Below are 14821 nucleotides of genomic sequence, written 5' to 3' on the forward strand. Positions count from 1 at the left end.
ATAATCAAGTTGGCCTGAGGCGATTGAGGCACTTAGTCCTTGTTTTCGCCGAGAACTTCCAAGTGTGTACTATCAGAGTATACCTCACTAATTAAAGCTTGTGTGTATTGAGATATCCGAACAATATAAGACTGCATAACATTTTGCTAGATGCCAGATTACCTTTTTGGAAACGTTGTGATAAAATTTGTATTACTGTACATGGAAGTAATTTTGACTTAACTCACATTTTTTGTTATTTCAGCAAATGTCTCATGATTGTGTATGACTCTTGAATAATTAGAGTTTTTATAGTCAAAATCATCGCACTTGATTTATATTTTATTTTTAGTTAAACTAAAAATATATACGCTATCATGTGAATGCTGCGTAGCTCATCATTTAAACAGAAGCAATTGAAGCAAATGTACGACTACGTTTATGATGAAGTTGGCCCGGGGCGATTGCGTCACTTAGTTCTTGTTTTCGCCGGGAACCTCTAAGTGTGTATTATCAGAGTATGCCTTACTATTTAAAGCTTGCGTGTATTGAGAAATTTTGCGAATGTATCGATAAACAAAATTCGAATGTGATGCAGTTACAAACGTATTAAGCGTTTGAGGCGGGAGATATTTTATATTATATATAACAAAAGGGTCGCAGAGGCAGCTTCCTTGACGGCGATTGCATTGTCAGTACTGTATACGTATTCAGAAGGCAGATGCTAGCATTAAAGTTGTTCACGAGCATTGGTTGTTTGATACAAGTGTCTCTGATAGTTGTCTGAAAAACATCAATCATCAATTTTTGACAAAGGCGTACGTTGTCGTTTGCTATGTGTTTATTGGATATTTATGCTTTATTTCGCTTGCATAAAACCAATTTAGGTGAACGGTTAACCTGACTGACGTGTAGAGCTGCATTAAAGCTGCAGCGCCAAGCAAACTGGTGCCAACCAACTAAATATACTCTAGTGATATTTGCCAAAACTAGAGAAGGAAAGATATCAAATTAATATAACTAAATTAATGATAGATTCATTTCAGTCGATGTGGCTAATGTTATACAATTGCGCTTGCCTTTATCAGATCTCAATATCATTTTTTGTACTCTTGGCAACGCGGAATACTCGTGACACAAACATACGTACGTACGTTCATATATAGTTTGTTTTATAATTAACAGGGTTGGGGTGAATAAAAGCTTTCAATTGTGCACAAGTAACTAACACGATACGAGTAAATTGGATTTCTGCACACGGAAGATAAACCTTTGTTAATCAGGTGTCCTACGCTCAAAAATGTCACAGTTTATTTACACCATTCCGGTATTTTGCTAGAATAGACAAAGGTAAAAAGAAGACGTAAAATTTATATGTTGATATATAATGTACGTTTATTTTTTTTCTAGTCACATAAAAATTGGTTTCCACTTTCTTATCAAGTATACTTAATTTGATGTTCGTATCTACAATTTCTAACTCCTCCGAAGTATTGTTTGCACTTTCTTACATTGCTTAAACTTAATTCTAGATGAAATTCAAAAACTTGAAAAACTATTATATGATTACACTGCTGTTGTCGATAAAAATATTGCTTTCTGTTCGATTGGCGTTAGGAAAAGTTGAGGTAAAAAATCGACCTCACATAGTGTTTGTATTAGCAGATGATTTAGGGTACAACGATGTTGGTTATCATAGAGGTTCGGACATAAAAACTCCGTGCATAGATAAATTAGCAACCACAGGTACAAGGCTCGAGAATTATTACGTGCAACCAACATGTACACCCAGTCGGACTCAACTAATGAGTGGACGTTATCAAATACACACCGGAATGCAGCATAGTAACATATCACCTAGTAAGCCTTATGGACTACCTTTGGATAACATTTTACTGCCAGAACAACTTAAAGCTTGTGGATACAAGACACACATGATTGGAAAATGGCATCTCGGCTTCTACAAAAACAAGTACTTGCCATGGAAACGGGGTTTCGACAGTTTTTTTGGAATCTTAACTGGGGGTGCATCTTATTATTACCACGTCAAGAAAGACAATGCTTTAAAAGGATTCACCATGTACGACTCTCAGTTTGGTCCTACAATGAATTATTTTGGAAAATACTCAACGGACATTTACTCTGACAAAGCCAGTGATATCATTACAAGACATAATAAAAGCAAACCACTATTTTTATATTTGGCCCATCAAGCGCCCCATGCTCCATTAGAAAACCCACCCGGATTATCTAATCATTATGGTCACATAAGCAATAAGAATAGACGAATATACGCTCGAATGGTCTCTTATATGGATAAATCCATATGTAAGCTGGAACGGAATTTGAAAAAAGCATCTTTGTGGGACAACACAATATTTATATTCTCTACTGACAACGGAGGTACACCATTTTTTGGCGGAAACAATTGGCCACTGAGAGGGACGAAAAAGACGCTTTGGGAAGGCGGAATCAAAGCAGTAGGATTTGTTAATGGGGGTCATATTAAAAAACTGAAGCCCGCAGTTAATGGACTCTTTCATATAAGCGATTGGATGCCCACGTTACTACATGCTTCAAAATGTCCGATTTTGAGGAATACTCCGCCTTTAGACGGGATTAATCAGTGGAATATTTTATCACAGAAAGGCATTTCAAAAAGACGGGAGATTCTTCATAATATTGATCCACTGACTATGGAACTAGTAAGAGAGGACAGAAATACAACTTTGAACGTATTCGACGTAAGAATAAAAGCTGCTATACGGCACGGGACATGGAAATTGATAACAGGAAATCCTGGTATAGGCGATTGGATACCGCCTCCTGAATACGACTTGAAGTCGATTCCGTCGTCGACACGAGGCCTCGTTCAACTGTATAATATCAGAAAAGATCCTTCTGAAAAAAAGAATTTGGCATCACGCCACCCGGGTATTGTAGCTTGGCTTCTCAAAAAACTTGCACAATACAACAGCACGTCAGTTCCAGTTGTGTTTCCAGATTCCTCTACCTTGTCTAATCCCGAATTTCACTGTGGATTTTGGGCGCCCTGGATGGGCAAAAAAATAAAGTTTCCTGAAAAAGTTTGTAGTATTTCGAAGATTAAATGGCAACAAGTTGCAAAATTTTCTCGTTTGTAACATCGCGATTTCAATTTTTTTCTGTGTGATAAGAAACTTGACTGACAGAAAAATGGCTGAACTGAATTTTGAAATAAGCCAATAGGTAAAGGTATTAGCAAACAACTCGGATTTCTTATGATCTATGACTGATTTAATGAAAACAAATTCAAGTAAGAATGTTTAAATGTGGTCAAATTATACCTTGGCTCAGTATATTTTCATTAGTATTAGTTAATTTTTATATTATAGATTCATTAGTTTCATATCGCCTATTTTCTTAATTGCTTTCTGTGCACCACTTGCTTGCACAGGCTCGTATTACCAGCATGTATGAAATCGTTTTTGGTTTATTTTAAAGATCTGCCTGTTGTAAAACATGGAGAATATTTATAATCAAGTTTTTTGGGGGGTTTTTCTGTATTTTTTATTGGAGCAGAATCTATATTTGCAAAAAATCTTATCACAACAAGCACCAAATGCGATGACAACTTACAAAATCATCGCTTTATGTCCGGGCCTGCCTCAGACCAGAGCAAGACGACAACAAAATCACTCTAATGCAGGGGTCACCAACCCGTTGCCCGCGGGCACCAAGTCGACCGCGAAGACCACATGAGTCGCCCGCAGGTCTGTTTCAAAATAAGCTTAATAACGGCGTTTATAAGTAAGCTACATCAATTAATTTTTGTCATGTTATTCTTGTATAAATCACACTTATGTCTTATCTGGGAACTGGGAATGACACTATGTTGTTTATTATGGTAACGATCATCCTAACTTTAATTTGACCTCAGTAATGTGACGGGTCATTTAATACTCTCCCAATTATGACATCACACAGATGTCACCTTCTGCGAACCCCCGTTTTTTCGTATCCGTTGATTTGTGGAGAAGCAATGCCAATAATACAATTATTGATTTAAAAGAAAAACGAAATAAAACCTACCATTTTCTTCCTTTTACCACCATACAAAACAGTCTGCGTATGTCTCATTTGCGGGGCGATTATAGCAACGACAAAGCGAAGAGACATTTCACATCTTGTCACTATCCATTTGCCAGCGCAGTACAGGCAGAAAAGCCCGACATTTAAATCAAACAGCAATCCTCTGTCACGAGATCAGTGTTTAGTTCAAGCTATCTTTGTGAATCAACATTTTTTGACATGAACTTCACAAGGAACTAAGCACGGAATACGCCTTACTGATGAAAATCTGCAATACTCGCTCAGAGTTACAGTGTCAAGTTACACGCCTAATTATTAAGTTACACGTGTTGCAAAATTTTCGTAAAATCGTAAATATGAAGAAAATGAAAAAATGGATTATGAAAAGACGTTGAAATCCCAGGGAAATGAGAGAGAAAAAAGATGCAATCGCTCTGGGACATTTAAAATATTACTTTTACCATACTGCTTTTCTCCGTGCTATATAGATTATAATCACCAATGGGTTTTCACGATTTTGCCATTTGCAAAGAACAGGCTGGTTTAACAGCTTGATTCATCTAATAACTTATCATATCTTGTTGCATTGTTCTATAGTCAAGAATATTTGGTGGGTATGAGTTTAATTAATAAAAATTTTCAAACGTCTACATAGCTAATGAAACATCTCGGTTAAGATGATCTACCGATCATGTCTTTAATTCGACATTACATTTCACTGCATAAGAAAATCAAATGGGCATATTTTTTGAAATAGTACTCTATACTTTGGCCTTCTCTTTCATTTTATTTATATTGTAGAACCATCGAACTTCCGAAGCGAAAAAATATCGAATAACTCGTGTGTTTTCAACCTTACGAACAACCAACAGATAATCCTCTTGAATTGTATGTCATAATACGAATTGAGCTGAGCGAATACACAGACTCTGTGACAGGAAAAAAGATATTTTCTGAATCCACCAAACCATGTTAAATTATGTATGGATGTAATGTAGAAGAAAATAATAACACTACTGAACATTTCACAGATGTCGCAAGTACGTCACGCAAGTAATATCCGATATATCATTCTGGTTCACCTCCTACCCATACCGGTAGTTTATTTAGAATCTATTGTTGTTGTTGTTTCTATGATTTGATATAATTGAATAAAGATTACATTTTGAGTTACTCCTTAGCTACATGCTGCTGTAATTAACACAAAGGGTTTCGCTGACTAGATGACTCCTTGATTATTTCGTAACCTCTTTTGTCCGTTTTTGCAATTTATTAAATGTATTTTTTTTTTTCTCGCTTTATGTTTCATATCGGTTTTTGCACGACGAAAATAAATGTCAGAATTCTTTAGCAGTCACCTGTGATCCTATATTATTGTTGCACTTATTACCTAATCGCATTAGAATGTAAGCGTATCACTAACCAAAGCAAATAACTATTATGATGGAACTATATTTCGCCTTTCATTGTTTCACCTGTTTATATTATTTAGGGTCGTGTGTGGAGTCGGGGCAAGGTTTTAACTAATATATTTTTCATTTGAGTAGATTTGTTTTTTTTCCTTCCCAGCTGACACCGAGCACCTCTGCCTTCGTGACCTTGTCAACAAAGTGACTATTGATCATATCACATACAAAAGTCCGAAATTCATATTCACGTGTTGCCATTATTAAAAATGCTAGTCGTGCAACTTGTAAATAGGAACGAATATAGGATTTTTGTGGGCTACAATAAAAACATATAAAAGTACGCTATTGCAGTAAACACTCACTGTAAAGATGGTGAGATAATCTTATCGCCGTCCCAAGCTTGGGTCAGTGCGATTTTGTTTCAAGCTAGCAATAAATGTTTACACTGACATTTATAGTATATATGAGCATTCATGCCATGTATTCGAATTGGAGGCTTCTGGTTACTTTTTAACCCTGGCACTTCATGATTATTTCATACACTGCACAAACAGTGTCGTGGTTTTTGGATCACATGAGTAAATATTACGGATAGTATCTATAGCGCAATGACAGGATTTACTGTTTGCAAATGACATTAAGTCAAAGAATAATGTTTACGAATGGAGCAATTTATCAAATCTGTCACGATTAAAAAGTTTTAAGCCTTGAAAAAGCGCTTCTGTTGCGAAACGTATGGTATATTTTGCAGTTTGGTTTCGATAGGAATCGTAGAATTATGTAAATAAAACTGGAGAAAATGCATTTCGTTATTTGCAATCTAGCAAGTTGATAAAAAGACAATTGGGATTGATATATTACTGAAAGAAAGTTTGCTTTAGGATTATTTAATGTTCTTTTCTCACTATTTTTATAGAACATGTAGTGTTTTATAGAACATGTCAGATAAAACTCAAATGATTATATGCTTGAGTCATACATAATAAAATTTATAGATGGATCTCAAATATAGAATTCTAACATCAGAAGACGTTGAAGCTGTTCGCAAACTTCTGGAGAAATATTATACCAACAAATTTCCTCTCACGAAATACCTTGGGATAAAAAATGAAGATCTACGAGATACGTATTACTCGCGTATAGAGGTTAGAACACTTTTCTTTACGTGTAGATGATAGTAGTGGATTCCACCATTTCGGTCGAGTAAGGAAGCGTAAACAAACTTTTGCGACAATGTATTTTTACAAATTTGGACTCCCGCGTATATATTCATAATACTACATTGTTCTAAAAGTCTATTGCTTGTCTAAAAGTCTAAATTTTTTTTAATTAGTTCGGATAACATCATATTTTCAACAAGTTAGTTTTTGCAAAACTACATTCTCGAAGGAATCGTTAGCCGTAACTCAAGAATCACAGGAGTCCGTTCTAGCGAAGCTACAATCTTGCAAACATGCATTCTTTCGCGATAATATTCGTGCCAACTTCTTGACGCATGGGGCTACTCTCGCAAAACCTTCAATCAGAATTTAACTTTCGTCCGATAAAGGGCGGTGGTAAAGTCGTTTTAAATGTTGAGTACAATCACAAAGTTGGGTTATCACGGAAATAATTTTGATACGAATTTCATTCTATGTAAATTTTCAAGATTTTTGGCGTTCAACGCTCACATAAATTGAACTTCGATCTTGAGATTCGCATTTTGCAAAGTCAACAGAGTCCAATTGAACGCAAATGAATTTATTCTGTATGTGCTGTCACTGATATGCGAGCAGAAACTTTATTTTTAGATAGACCGAGAAGTTTTGGCTACAGTTATGGAGATAGAAATCTAGCCTGTGGCGGGATGCAAGAGTTTCCCTTATCCTGGAAACGACACGGGAATGGATTAAGAATCTATTTTTCTATTGTTCTCTAGCATCAATTCTCAAATGATCAGTACGAGGTGTACCGGTAGATGATAGCTGGGCTGTGAGTTATTCATAGCAAGTGTGAACTGGAGCACATTTATTCTTAAAAATTACATTAACGTATACAAGTGCAGGATGAGATCGACAGACAGAAAGGTAAAGCTCAGCACTGCAGCATTGCTCAGATATTCATTGTATTCCTATTTCCTATACGCTGTTACTGATCTCTAGCTCTGCATTACACTACTGTTTTTGTCAACTACGCGATGAGCGTTTTTTAGTAGTTTTCAAAAATTCATATGTAGTAAACTATATCGACTTTATGTGAGTTGTAAGCGTCAAAATTTATGATAAAACATATAGAATTGAATCCCTCAAAAAATATTTCCGTGATAACCCAACTTTAAGCTTAAATGTAAATCATATCTATCAATATTTATTTGAAATAATTTCTTATTTTCAGTCATTCTTGAAACAAGGAAACTCATTTGGGGCATTCGATGAATTAGACCAAATAGTTGCAGTTTTCGTAAATGTGAAACCAGACGAAAACGAGAAAAATACATTTGAAAATACATTGAAATCACACGAAAAAATAGATGCAATTAACAGGGTAATCTTAAACTTCATATCTAAAGCTTCAGGAATTTCGCCACAAAAAGGAAATTCATGTTTTATTCATCTGAATAGGTTTAATATATTTGATACAAAAAATCATATACCATCTCCATACATATGCGTGTGTATTCGTGAACACAGAATAAATATTTTTTTAGATGATGATATATCTCGGCCAAGATGATCTTCCTGATATTCTTGGAACAACCGAATACTGGGAAATGAAAATGTCAGTAGCTCATCCAAAATATCGCAGCTTGGGTGTGACAAATGAATTATTTTGGAAGTAAGCTTGAATATCTGTACCGATAAATGTATTTACAAAATAAAATAAGTGCAAAAAAAAGATAAGAAATCAGACAAAAAACATTACTTATATCCACTAGATTGTTTTCATTGAATCTCGTGTAGAGGAAAAAGATCGATGATAACGAACGACTCAAACTCATCGATGGGAAGTAAACACGATTGTCATTTAATATACTGGTAGATGGAATTCTTTCATTTAGTTATTGCTTGTTTCTTTCAGAACCTTCGAGCATGCCAAACGCAATAAAATCAAAAAACTTGTCGGTTTTCAAGCGTACGAAAACGTTCCTCCTCATTTTAAAGCTATAAGACGAATGGATTTAAGAGAATACAGAGACTCTGTGACCGGACAAAAGTTATTTTCGGGATTGAAACCACCAAATCATGTTCTTATTCTTTCTAAATGTGATGTAGATGATGAAACTATTATGAGGTTAAACAGTCATCTTTAGTTAATTAAAGTCCCACGAATATGATGTTATTATACTTTCTGGAGATTAACACCAGCAAATTTACATTTCAAACTGCTAAACCATATGTTGTCTAATTGTTCTGGCTTCGTTGTCTAAAATCACAGTTTGCTCTCATTTCACAAATTTTCTATCTTTTTCGTCTTAAAAACTAAACTCACATTTTGACAGATGAGAAATTAGTTTATGGCTTGTCCGTAAATTTTCACTTAAAAATTACATTTTTTGATAATATTAAATCGTTATAAATATATAATAGTAAATTATGTCGCGTATTAATTTTGTTTGCGAATCCGGCAGAGACTAAATTTCATACAGAAGATGATAATATTGTACATTCATTCATCCACTCATGAAGTCATGTTATTTTTGCCCCAATGAACGTTTAAATTGCTATTGCATAATACCAAAGTCTCTCTCTATATATATAGATATATCCTCATTGATTTACCAGAACGATTATTGCAGGTATCAGATAAAATATATATATATATTGAAGATGTTACAAGCTAAGATTTAAACGAGAATATCGGTTGGAAACCGAAGACTTATCGATCGATATTTAGGGGATCCCCCAAAACAGAAACTGCAGTTTCGATTCATCGGTTCTTGTAACTTGCGCACTGCGCATCGCACACACACACTCGGCGGGTCTCAAAATTCTCTCGCTTTACATAAATCTAGATCACTTCATCAATAATCGATTGATAACTCGCTAATTATATGACATAATTCGCCCAAAATCAATAGGCTTCTGGTCCGAGATAAGATGACGTACATGCATAATCTGGAGCAGATTCAATCTCGCTTTCGTGAGATATGGCGTGCATCTAATAGACAAACAGACAGACAGACAAATACCTATCAACATACCTACCGATTAAAATCGATAAGTAATAACTGGGCTTGTTCATGGAACATATATTGTTCTGTCCCATCCCATTAATGCCTGCTTTATCCCATGGGAATCCCGTTTCTATGAACAAGCCTGGTGCGGTTCTTATTGTCAATGCACCCTTCGAAACGGCACAGATGTCGACTGCCCTGCCCATGCACGCCCTCTCAAGCTGTAGGCACACGGCATGCACGAACGTGGTTTCTGTCTGATATCTCGAAAAACCATTGCTCTTAAAATTATTTGACACTGGTGTAGGTAGGCTACTAACTTAGCTAGAAATTGATGATATGAGACGGGGGAGTAGAAGTAAAACTCCCAAATGACACCTAAACGCAACCTTTCCAGCAATCGTATACATTTATTCATAATTCCGTTTGTGAGGGCAAATAGATCTGAATTTTAACAGAATATGAATTGTAAAATGTATTTTCAGGTTGCATAAAAGATTGCATATGGCTTTGTCACACGAATATTTGCAACGATCTATGTCTATACTTAATGTCTGTCTCTGTTACAAAAAGTCCAAGATGTTAGTTCTCGAATACAGAGAAGGTTTTACAGAGAAGGACATAGGTTTATAATGCACAAGATTCAGATGTTTATGTGTCACTACAAGCCATGATTTGCAGTATAATGTCTAGAAACACAAATCTTCTTGAATTCCACATCTAGCTTTGGAATTTCGCCCTGTTCACTCAAAGCGTTCCAGATATTCAAAATGTCTCCTGCAGTTGGATGTGCATTTCTGTTTTTAACGATATTACCAAGACCTAAACGTAGATGGGTATATTTTAATAATTATCTCAAGAATGTAATTTGATTACTGAGAAATCAATAAACACAGGGCAGTCGTCGATGTTTATTGACCTTACGCTGGAGTCAGTGATTATCCAGGTAGTTAATGTATATATATGATTATCATTTGGCCTAGGCTTGTCAATAATCCTTAAATTGCACAATTTTTCAATTACGATATATGCCATGGCATAGGTTCTCTTCACAATTTATTTTTTTGATCTTCCGTAGAAAGCCCTCGCCACGAATGCAAAAAAATGTGACGTTTGAGAAAAACCCTCCGGCAATGTTTTAAAATAAATAATAGGTTATTATACAGTTAGGGTTCGGGTTAGGAATGATTTGAATTTCCTGCGCAATCTGTATTTCTTATAACCTAACTGGATTATTACTCATGATTTTATTTTTAGCGGTGGCGAGGGTATTTTTTTTTATCCTTTTTTAATTGGGTGGATCTGGACCCATATCATATCTCTGTTTAATCACGTTATTAATATTTTGTAGTATGTCAATTCCTAGGTAACGCATTATATGGTTTCATTCTTGATTGTTTGGTTGTCATTGCGTAGTTTCTACATTGCCTTACTTGGATATCGTAAAGTGCATAAATGATATATAAAGTGCACTGATACTACTCTATATAAAACGTACCGTCGGGTCCACAAAATGATGCAATGAAATAGTTCTCATAATCAGTCAAGAAGAAAAATTTCGAAGAGAAAATAGCTTCATTCACTAGATGAAAAAAATACATAATACTCTATTTAGATAAAAGTAAATATTGTAAATTATGGTTATTTTTCTAGCAATACAAAAACATTCAAGTCACGTTATGGCGCGGTGACCAATATAAATTGAACGACGCCCGACATACGTTTGTATAACTGATACCAAGACACGGGTGATCCGCCAATGTATGGTCCTTTAATGTTCCCTTGGAGAATATTATAAAAATTATATTCGATCAATAACAATTTTTTAAACAAATGTCAGAACTTACGATTATCGAGACCCTCAAGTGTTTGCTGGGTAGCTTTATGCGAAACTGCTTGTTTAGTGTTGGTAGCGTAAGCTTTTTCTAAAATAGAAAAAGAAATAACTATAATTAGAAATTAATGATTTCGTATAAAATAAAATATTCATAAAAGATTTCATTCAATAAATTGTTAAAAAAAAATCATGTATAAGATATGCTCTATAAGTATTTATGAACATTTTTACTCACATGCATATACTAGGAAAACTAATTACATAACAGCATTAATAAATGTGATATAATAATGGAAATACTTCAACTATTTAGTTATTACATTAGATTATCACATACTATGTTCTTGGTTCAAGCTGTATGTTCCATCACGATTTTCAATGAAGTGAACGAACACATACAGATGATCTTCTAGAGGTTTTCTGTGTACATTTTTAAAATGGTATGAATCACATTATACATTAGACTCGTAAACTAGGCATGCGATACCACAATACAGTTTGTTCTCTGGGCAATATGACAATAAAATCAGGCGCGTACGCATCACTGGATACTGAAGAAATATGAGCAGATGGTTTATACAAATATATGTCCATTACAATGGACTACGATAATATGAGAGAGATTGCTGGAATAAAAAAAATTGTAGCAAATGGTTTGCATACGAATTCATTCACTACCCAAATCATTCATCTTCTACTAGAATCCAAATAGACTGAAGGGCGAATGCGCCCAGTATAGATCTCCGCCGATGCTCGAGAATCCCATCGTTTCACAGTTACCAACGGGTAACAGGGGAGTGTGCTTTTTGTGCCATTAAAATGCCGAAGAGCATAACTAACACTTCCAATTTTTGCTGTGCGACCCAACAGGCAACTTTTTGAATTTGCTACATACTGACAGATTTCACTCCAGCATTAAGTGGCCACGCATGCAAAATTGCAGATCTGCACAAGCAGCGTAATAAAGACCGGGTAACCAAAACTATACTAAAATTCCTGATGTTTCCCTGGTTTATTAATTATCTAGTTGAACGAGGGCTCATTCAAAAGAGTATTTTTTTCCGCGGAGGTCGTTCTCTCGGAGTTCAATTTTCAAGTAGGTTGACGGGAAAGTGGCGACAAATGGTGAGTGAATTCTAAATTTTTCAACAAATGAAAGAGTTTTTCGTTGGTGACACGGAAACAAAGCATCAATCCGGAATTTGCGCATAAAACTAGGGCGACAGAATAAACCACCTGAAAAATTTCATCCAGTCCGTAATATCTGCTAGACGCTACAGTTGCACATACGGGCGGAAATAGACAGAACGAATGGAAACAAGAGAGCTATGTTCAAATATATGGACACGTAGCCACATCATTTTGATGACGTCATAGCAAAAATAAAAGGAATATCCCTCTGTTGAAAAATTCCATCTTTACCCTCTGGATATTTCAAAGCAATTGGTCCAGTAATCAAAAAGAAAAGCGATTTCTTCAAAACGTGTCAAAGAACAAGAACAACATAACAACAAAACGATCGTTATGTCCGATACGTATCCAATAAGGGCCTCCTATAGAGCGAGGATCCAATGAATAAATTTATATAATAGAACATACTCAGCCACGTGCATTGTTACATTTGCCGAAAATCCACCTTCCGCTGGTCGTATAGTATGCCAGTCCCAGCAATCGATCGCCATTTGCATGTATGGTATATCAAATACATCGTACCAGGTTGCATTCAACTTGCTCAACTGAAACAACGATATGTATGTATGTTGTAAATAGGAGAGAGTTCGTGCTAGTTTTGAATATACCCAATATACTCTTCATGTAGAAATAAACATTCGGATGAGATACATATAAAGAGAAAGGGAAGCTGGTTAAATATTTCCTGTTCGACTTCCATATCACGATGAATTGTTATAAAAACAAGTTAAAAATATATTTTCAACGGTAAAATCATGTCTGGAGCCTGGTTTTGATTAAAATTAATGAAATTCCGCATAACAATATGAGCGAAATGTAGGTTTTTCAAAGGGAACAGGGATGAGAAGATGACGAGTTCATCGCGGAGGTATCTGATTCTGAAATACCGGATATCTTGGTTTTATGCCCATAATCCGTGTAAGTTTTTCTATCGATGTTGTCTCAGCATAATTGAAAACTTGTCAAAAACGTGATTTCACAAAACAACGTTATACTCGGAATTACACAATCTATATAAAATATTTTCTGCCTTAACTTACCCGGTCGACGTCTAGTTTTTCGTATAATGGTTGGTATGGACATAATAGACCACAAGATATGTCCGACATCGACAGAAATAAATGAATGAATAAATATATTCGTAAATCGAAGATTAGCGTCATGCTGCTGTACAGCCACTAAAAGTATTTTTATTCTGTATTCTGAAATAACATACAACATAAACAGCATTGTAAAAATGAATTCATCTGCCAAAACTTTTCAAGTTTTTACCCTACACAAATCTATATCCCACTCCTAAATAATAATAAAATACAGCACTAGCTCCTTTCTAATAATAAATTGAAATTTTAAACATGTTAATTTGAACACCAAACAACAATATATATTTTCAGATACTTTTCTAGCTACTGCATAAATTTTCTAAATAATTGCCTTGGGCGCCTGAATTTCGACAGTTTGCGACAACTTTTTTGGTGGTTTGGATAAAAGTATTTACAGAGCAGTTTGTGCAAATCGTAACGACGATTTATATACTAAATGTTATTACTATAAATAGAATTGTAAATTTTTCTAACAAAATTTTGACATGGTTTTTCAATACAATATTTTGCCAATAGTACAGAATTGACTGCAAAATTCTGCAAACCTTAACTACTAACTAAACCTTACTGATTTAACATGCAAGTAAAATGTATTCTGTGTGGGATATATATTTTGGTGACGTCGAAGATTTTATTCTCAGAAAGCAGTTTTGAACAAACCATAATTATTACGCTTTAGGATTTGGGCAAAGAGGATCGGAAGATTCGAAGTAGCGCCGGCTCAGATGTGGCACGGCATACTTCGTAAGCAATACTTTACTTTATGTAACAGTCATTCAATAATGCAAGACTTTTAAACAATTTTCCAGTTGCAATTTCACGAATATTAGAAAAGAATGAAATACTTGAAATACAAACTTGCAAGTGTGACACCAGACTTTGATTCCTCACTTAAAGTTAAATGTATTTGAATATTGTAAAGGTGGAACGTGTCAAATGGAGTTGGAGGTCAAATCTAACAAATATCCATAAGATTATGTATATACCAGAGAAGATGGCCAATCAAATACATAACACATTCTTATTAGCTATATCTACCACACCCCTAAATTGGACACACCCCCTTCCCCCCCTACAT

General features: G+C 35.0%; 2 protein-coding genes and 1 pseudogene across 2 annotated transcripts; 2 read left to right on the forward strand and 1 right to left on the reverse strand.

The window, feature by feature from the left end:
* The first annotated feature begins 540 nt into the window (after positions 1-540).
* On the forward strand, positions 541-5400 carry LOC120343994 (arylsulfatase J pseudogene; annotated as a pseudogene).
* A 998-nt stretch (positions 5401-6398) lies between these two features.
* LOC120344021 (uncharacterized) lies at positions 6399-9032 on the forward strand. The gene is made up of 4 exons (XM_039413099.2): positions 6399-6604; positions 7833-7982; positions 8146-8273; positions 8517-9032. Exons 1-4 carry the CDS (start codon positions 6455-6457, stop codon positions 8746-8748), a joined length of 660 nt encoding a protein of 219 aa, XP_039269033.2. The 5' UTR covers positions 6399-6454; the 3' UTR covers positions 8749-9032.
* A 1068-nt stretch (positions 9033-10100) lies between these two features.
* LOC120344020 (uncharacterized) lies at positions 10101-13829 on the reverse strand. The gene is made up of 6 exons (XM_039413097.2): positions 13681-13829; positions 13049-13185; positions 11787-11869; positions 11460-11537; positions 11111-11194; positions 10101-10434 (listed from the first exon to the last, which is right to left on the reverse strand). Exons 1-6 carry the CDS (start codon positions 13801-13803, stop codon positions 10274-10276), a joined length of 666 nt encoding a protein of 221 aa, XP_039269031.2. The 5' UTR covers positions 13804-13829; the 3' UTR covers positions 10101-10273.
* Between the last annotated feature and the right edge of the window lie 992 nt (positions 13830-14821).

The sequence above is a fragment of the Styela clava genome, chromosome 5 (genome assembly GCF_964204865.1).
Source record: "Styela clava chromosome 5, kaStyClav1.hap1.2, whole genome shotgun sequence".
In the NCBI taxonomy this organism is placed as follows: Eukaryota; Metazoa; Chordata; class Ascidiacea; order Stolidobranchia; family Styelidae; genus Styela; species Styela clava.

What these genes read in the sequence shown, in the direction of transcription:
- LOC120344020 (XM_039413097.2), bottom strand. Translation starts at nt 13,803, where the DNA reads ATGACGCTAATCTTCGATTTACGAATATATTTATTCATTCATTTATTT. An exon ending in ACTTGAGGGTCTCGATAATC is followed by an intron (nt 11,195 to 11,459) that starts GTAAGTTCTGAC and finishes TTTTTCATCTAG; the next exon opens with TGAATGAAGCTATTTTCTCT. An exon ending in ATCATTTTGTGGACCCGACG is followed by an intron (nt 10,435 to 11,110) that starts GTACGTTTTATA and finishes ATCTACGTTTAG; the next exon opens with GTCTTGGTAATATCGTTAAA.
- LOC120344021 (XM_039413099.2), top strand. Translation starts at nt 6,455, where the DNA reads ATGGATCTCAAATATAGAATTCTAACATCAGAAGACGTTGAAGCTGTT. An exon ending in CGTATTACTCGCGTATAGAG is followed by an intron (nt 6,605 to 7,832) that starts GTTAGAACACTT and finishes TCTTATTTTCAG; the next exon opens with TCATTCTTGAAACAAGGAAA. An exon ending in ACAAATGAATTATTTTGGAA is followed by an intron (nt 8,274 to 8,516) that starts GTAAGCTTGAAT and finishes TGTTTCTTTCAG; the next exon opens with AACCTTCGAGCATGCCAAAC.